A 7,500-nucleotide genomic window follows, 5' to 3' on the forward strand; every position below is an offset into this window, starting at 1 on the left:
CCATCCCTACACATGTGATACTGTGTCATATGTCTCATGCTGCACCCTTTACTGGAACTGAAATAAAAATCATGTTAAAAATCATGCTGAATTTGCTGCATGAGGCAATTAATTTTTTTAAGTGAGAGATTTAACAACAGCATTTTTGTGTGTACCTTATGACTACTCTAAGTATTCTCCTATGCACTCAGATATCTTTCTACCTTTGCTTCCTTCTGCTACAGAGTCCACTGAACTTCAAGTTTTTCAAAGTGGGTTTTCTTTTAATATCTGTAAACCTATCACAAAAAGATATTCTCTCTAGCTTCAGTCTCAAGGCAGTGATTTGTGCACTTATAGGTGTACTTTGTTTAGTGTCACCTATGGTGTAGATTGGATAGATTTTGTAAAAGATAGCATTACTTTTAAAGAAACATACAATTTGACAAGCTATTGCATTTTACCTTCATTTTATTGCCATATTTTTCATCACACTCATTGTTTTCCAACGGCCATGAAATTGTTCATTTTCTTAGTCTGTTACATTTGTAGACCTATTTACTGTTTATAAAGCAATATGCACTTACAGGTTTTGGAGATGGCTTGGGCTCCGAGGGTCGCATGTGCAAGTGGGTCATCATTGCTTGAAGACGTTCACGTTCTTTAGAAAGCTGTTAAGAAAGAGTGAGATCAGAAGCATTTTAGAAATGACAGATACAGCTATTTTATTGCAGTGATACATCTTATCATTGAGCTTGTCTCACTGTAATGATTCCTGCATATAAAAGCCTATGTCAGTAGAAAGTTATCTGAAAGGAAACGCAACTTTGGCTAGGGAAAAGAAAAAACTTTTATAGCCTTTCTTATGTTAAAAGGTCAGAGAAAACAAATAACACTTCATCTTTTTGTCAATAAGAGAATTGAGGTCACAGTTGCATCGACAGTAACAAGTTACTAAGACCATAAATTAGAAGGCCCATAGTGTCTCTTTAAAGTCCTGTAGACACTGTTAGCAATGGACTAGTGCCAACAGCTGTGAAGGGGTGAAGGGTCTTCAAAGCACAGTGCCTGCCAGGATTGTCTACACACTTCATCCTTTCCCACTGAGGTCCAGTTAGTGCCCCCTGCAATCTGACATCATCAATCTAATTCAATAGAGTGACAGAGACCAGGCAGTGTGAAACGCTGAACTCTGCCATTGAGTCGGCATCTACACTGCACTGGGTCTCATTACAACTGATGGACCTTACTTTTCTATCAGTCAGACAAAGCAAAAAAATGGCATAATTGGTCACACTGCAAGCAGAATCTTCAGTTGGACTGTTACGTTCCAGCAGACCCTCTGTAAATTGTAAACAGTCCTTAAGAAACCTTTACATCTGCTTCCGAAAACATTTCATGTTCTTTACAAAACCTGTGTTTTATTTGGATTCATGAATGATTTTCACATCATTCAAAAATACAAAATATTTGTCTTTTCAGATTCCAGTGATCTTGCCACATTAAAAAAAAACAGAGAAAAGTGTTTTAAAATGTTGAAAAGGCTGATAAAATGTAAATAGATACAAAGAAAAATATCTATTGTTTTACACAGTAAGACTAAGTAAAAAGAACTACCACTTAAAAGTTCTGTTCTATTTACATTAATTTGGATACCGACAAAATGATTACTGTGCTTGTGGAAATAAGAAATCAGCTAGTGGTTCATCGTTGTTTTCTTAGGGGTTTCTAAAGCTTTCTTGCATGAATTTTATGTTAAATTAGTTCAAATGCTAGAGCTACAATACAAAATTAGGAATGTATTAAAGTGGACAACTGGACTAGCTCATTATATAGAGCAACAAAAAATTGGTTCTGTACTACCTGTGCTACTGCAGATATTTTGCCTTTACTCCTACATAGAAGAAAGTACACCTCTACCCTGATATAATGTTGTCCTCGGGAGCCAAAAAATCTTAACGCATTATAGGTGAAACCACATTATATCAAACTTGCTTTGATCCGCCGGATTGTGCAGCTCCCCACCCCAAGCACTGCTTTATCACATTATATCCAAATTCGTGTTATATCGGGGTAGAGGTGTACTAGATATAATTTGGACAGTGCATCTTTAATTAAAAACACACTTGAGGCAGGGGAGCAAAAAGATTTTTTTCTAGGCTTTATGTTATATGCACCACACTTTAGAAATATGCCATTTGCCATGATGTAAAACTAAGAAAAAAAGGCCAGATGAGCTAACATTAACCCTGTAAGCTCTGAGCTTCTAAAAGCAACTAGAGCTTCATTTGGGTTTGTAGTTCATATACATCATGGCAAAAAAATTAGATGATTATATTTTCTCGTAAATATTTTTGGTTTCTGGTATTAAAATACAATAGAACCAAATAGCATTAGTTTTGTAAAGAAGAAACAAAAAATGTATACACAAAATGTGTCCATGTTACATCAATAACATCATTTACCAAAGTCAAGAAATGTAAATAGTTCTATATCTTTCCTCTGCAAGTGCATCACTTCTTCATTTATAAACAAACACAAAAGAGTAAGGACCAAGTAGGCTGTGATCCTGTTGTTCTGCAGCACTCCATGATACAAATGACTCCAAACATAGTGGATATAGTCCCGGATGACTACCCCTTGCAGCCCATGGTCATGGCATGGCTGCGGGAAAGGTAATATGGCTGCGATTGTCCCTGAATGCTGGTGGTCTCTGGCTGCTGCAGTGGTTTCTCAAGTCTTTCAGTTCATTCTATCCCTGTGTCAGAAGATAAGACCAGCACAAAGTGGCTGTAGGATTGGGGGACCCCCGTGAGCACTCCTTGACTATAGCTGAAGATTTGGCCCAACATCTTTAAACAACAGTTCTGCAGTTGTGATGACCACAAAGGGAGTTTGCCTGTGCCAGGACTAGAAAATGGGATCCATCTATATGCATGACAATGCTTCCTCCTGGACTGAGTCAGAATAGCTCAACTGAGTATCACAGGCTCTCTACTTTTGTTGATGAAGATTCTACAGTAGCTTAAGTGCTAAGACACTGTGCATTGTACACTAAGTACCTTAGCCATAGTGCAGCTATTCTGGTGGCAGGTGTAAAACAGAACAGCAGTTGATAAACCCTGTGTTGCCAGGCATTTGTTACAGTGCTTTACAGATTCAAAGTGACATACACATATCAACTAAGTAATTCCCCCAATATTAACTACCTCACAAGTGTGCTGTTGCCCCAATATAGAGATGGGAAAACTGAGACATGAAATAGGGGAGGTGACTTGCCCAAGGCCACCGAAGAAGTCATTGTCAGAGTTAAAATTAGGCTCAATCCACTAGACGATGCTGACTTCAGAAAACTGCTGTGAGTTTCAAAACATGAAAGTATTTAACAAAGTCTCAGAAACATTCTAAAACCTTCTTATGAACATCAATAAATCGGAGTCAAGAGACACAGGCCTTTTATCCTAGAGCCATTGAGACAGGCGCTTTAAAGAAAATGAAAAATAAATAGATAATATGACCATGTAACAAACCTGTATTTCTAACTGCTGAACCACTTGCATTTGCACCCGACACTGAGCGGTGCTTCTGTCATCCAATGCATGTTCATTGTTAAGGTGCCTAGTAAAGAAAGAAAATACTAATAAAATACAGGATTAAAGTGAGCATAATTTCTTTATTAATCAAATTTGCTTCTGCTGTGGATGGGACGTTCATTAATGTCAATGGAACATTTGCAAAAAGCTCCAAGTTGAACATGCCTAATATAAAACTATGTAAGATAACTATCAGTTCTGTGATCCATAGTGTTCCCAGCTGATAAATGCTAAGGGCCCAATTCTCCTGTGTGTTGAGGTTACTCTGCACATCTCTGCCAGCACAAAGCAGCCCTTAAGCCAGACTACCTGTCTACTAATAGATTTCTCCTGTGAAAGGGAACCTTGAACGGCACAGAGCCAACACAGTGATTTCTACACTACCTCCACACCCTGCTGCTGGTATAAGTAAGTGGCCAGTACATCCTTAGACTCCACTGATCCCCAGCTGCTGTAGTGACTCCTTCAGGCTGTCCTGAATTAGTGCAGCCCTCATGATGCTTTCTTCATATGCTTTTCTTTAATTCTTTTTTTTGTTTGTTTTTTGTTTTTTATGATCTGGCATAACAAATACTAAGGAACAGCAAGCAATAGTAGAATCTCAATGATTTGCACTAATAATCCCCAAAAGAATTCTCAGAACAGAATAGAACTGATGCAGCTCCACAATCAAGGATCAGCTGGGAAGGGTGAGGCACTGGCAAAGGGCAATTGCATACCTAGTATGCACTGCAGAGCGATTCCCCCTGGCAGTCTGTTGGAGCAGGGTCCAGGATGTGACCATTGGACCAGAAATTATGCAAATCCAAAACCAAATCTCCTGTATGGGGGAAGGAGCACATAGTGGCCATGAGGCAGCCAGTAAGCTGGGCACAGCCTAGGGACTTGAGAGATTGTGTCTCTGAAGGCACCACTGCACAAGGCAGGAGACGGGAGAGTTGAGTTCAACTCTTAGGGAAAATTATGCCTCCTCCCTCCAAATTGTGGAAGGCCCTGTTTATAGCACATTGGCTGCATGATATGGGTTTTCTCTTTTCACAACAGCGTAGAGAAGGTTTGGGGAGCAGGACAAGGAAGAAATGGAGGCTAGGTCATTGGCTCTGCAAAAATGTGGACTCGCTGGCTATTTCTCCTGCAGACCAGAGGTCAAGAGCTGCAGGAACTATTGCGCAGCATCATGGCCACAGATACCACCATCCATACCCTGGGAGAAAGATAATTCCCTCCCTCCTTTCTTCCAAATTCCTCATTGTACAATGTAGTTGCTTGATTCTTTTGCTGTAGGTAGGATTTGCCTCTTAGTGAACAAACAATGAAAAAGCAGAGGATATTGCATCTCTCCCTCACCACAGTTCTTTGTTATTATTGTAACTTTAGTTTTTTAAAAGGAGAATAGAAATCACAATTTTTGTTATGCTGATGATGGGATTTCCATATGAGTGAGGTTTGACGGAGAGGTTTTACTACTAGTGCAAGAGGCATGGGGAAAAGAAGTATGACATTTTAGTTTTAGATCAAGTAGTTTTGTGTGAAACTAAAAGTAATGATTTAAATATTGGAGAGAATTATTTGCAATAAGCTTAAGTTTCACCAAAAATGGATTCAAAGACACACCGTCTCCTTTCACCTGAGGCCACAAAGCTTGTGGCCCTTAATTTTAAACTGCATCCCGCTAACTTTTTTGCAGGTGCAAAAATGGAAGCTAGAGCCTTAGAAATAAGACTCGTATATTTAGAGTGTGTTCTTTTGTTTTCTAACATTTTTATTTAAAAGAATCATTTCACTTCTCCAACCAGGTATGTTCATCTGATAAAATGAATTGTCAAAAATTCTCATTTTTTTATGATGGGTTCATTTCCACTGATTTTGAAATTAGGATAAATAGATAATCAGCTAATTAATGAATACATTTACTGAATGGCCTTTCACAACATCCTCTTCATTACACAGGCATATCTGTATTCTTACAATGTATGTGGTTTATTAACACAATATTCATTTTTAACATGTTTTCAGGTAATTTATTACAAAGTTGACATACTTACTAGTTTCTATATAAAGTGGATAGAGTAATTCTAAACCTAATGCATATCTGTGTCAATTTTAAAATGAAAATGAAAAACAGAGAGAGATAGAGGGCATGTGTGTGTGAGCATAGCACCACACACCTGCTTGAGATGACTGCATACTCATTACTATGTATTACTTAATACAGCACCAAATGTTTGCATGACACTTTACAGCATAGAGAAAGACAGAGTCCCATCTCTGAGGAACTTAAAATATAACAGGAATGTGCAACGTGGAAGAAGGAAGTCCAGTCTAAAAGCAATTTCAGTATGATGATCACCTGGGAGGCTACAGCACGTGTTAAGGGTTATAAAGTAATCTCCTGATACCAATGAGTGCCAATACAACCTTTATGTCATTATGTCCATCATATAGTTGTTTATGTTTTGTATTTTTGAGAAAAATTATTTTAGGAAAGTGATAAGAGCTTGAAAATTTTTATTAGGATGATTTTCTCTTATCCCTTTTCCTGTGAAGACTAGTTTTTTTATTTCTCATGAATGTTCAGGAAGTGTAGTGACAGAAAAAATAGGTCTAATATATTTTAAAGACCTCTAAAATATCTTTTTGGCTCCAAATTTAGGGTCTAATATCTTGCAATCTGCCAGGACTAGACATAAATTTTGTTCCTCTGGAAGGCTGTGAGTCTATCCAAAGTATACGTTTTTTGTTTCTTGCCTTGCAGATCGAGTTATCAGAAAACTTCCTGAAGTTTGGAATGTTAGAAGAAGTCCCAAATGAGGTAGATTATTGGTCTGAAAGTGGGTGATGAGATGAAAGGGGCAAAATAAATGCAACTTACTTCATGATTTTGTACTTTAATACATGGTTGAACAAGTAAAGGGATTTTTTCCCCAGTTATCCTGGTGACAAATTTGATATGAAACTGTTATTAACTACACATATTTGTATAAGAAAGAATTAATATAATAAGTAATGCACACTGTAATTAAAGTGCACTAATGATACATTATTAATATAAATAATATGATTTGAGTGTCTTAAAACAGACAAGAGATTAAAAAGCTTGAAAATACAGTGGGATAGATTTTAAATGGGTCAAAATGCACTAGATTTTTGCAGATGGATCTGGATTCTGTAATGCAAAAGATACTGTAGCTTTGTAAGTGAGAACAGATATGGTTTCAGCAAAGATTCTAGTGGACGTTTACCTATATCAATTAACCTCTGCGTAACTTGGCACTCTTGTCAGTCTCTGCTTACAAGAAACTCATGACTAAAATAGCAGTGCTACAGGTCAGGAGGGAGGTGCACTGGAAGAGGTATATTGGGGAATATACACAGAACCTGTCTGCCCTGTGTTCAGTTCCAGCTAGTACTATTATGAGCCTCACTTTAATGAGCACTAAAACTCACTCACACTTTTGAGGAGAATGTATGTTCACAAAACATGGTCATTTTATACTATAAAAGTCAAAGGAAAATTCTTTAAAAGCATTTGTAACAAATGTTTATATTTTGAAAGTAATTTTTCCAACTGCGCTGTCCAGAAGCTCTACCATTAAGTTTAAATGCAAAACCTAATTTTAATGCTCAGAAAATAAATACTATTTTAAAATTAAGAAATAAAAAATATACATTCACAGTACTGGACTACAGCAGCAATTCTCAGTCTGGGATATGCATACTCCTGGGGTATGCACCAACTCACCTAGATATGTGCCTAGTTTTACAACAGGCTATATAAAAAACACTAGAGAAACTAAAATGTCATACAATGACTTGTTTGTACTGTTCTATATACTATACACAAAAATGTAAGTATAATATTTATATTCCAATTGATTTCTTTCATAATTATATAGTAAATATGAGAAAGTAAGCAATTTTTCAGTAA

At 37.1% G+C, this 7,500-nt stretch overlaps 1 protein-coding gene across 14 annotated transcripts in view; it reads right to left on the minus strand.

Annotated features, from left to right (window-relative positions):
* Nucleotides 1-7,500, minus strand: part of FOXP2 (forkhead box P2) — a 674,789-nt gene that overhangs the window by 47,576 nt on the left and 619,713 nt on the right. For 13 of the 14 annotated variants that reach the window (XM_050936167.1, XM_050936176.1, XM_050936175.1 and 10 more), the window contains 2 exons: nucleotides 3,510-3,597; nucleotides 567-650 (listed from right to left, as the gene is read on the minus strand). In XM_050936167.1, the coding sequence (XP_050792124.1) occupies nucleotides 567-650; nucleotides 3,510-3,597 (172 nt within the window). Of the gene's footprint in view, nucleotides 1-533; nucleotides 651-3,509; nucleotides 3,598-7,500 lie in introns of those variants that run through there. The other variant, XM_050936178.1, reaches the window with a different exon arrangement.

Source organism: Gopherus flavomarginatus, chromosome 1 (genome assembly GCF_025201925.1).
Source record: "Gopherus flavomarginatus isolate rGopFla2 chromosome 1, rGopFla2.mat.asm, whole genome shotgun sequence".
NCBI lineage: Eukaryota > Metazoa > Chordata > Testudines > Testudinidae > Gopherus > Gopherus flavomarginatus.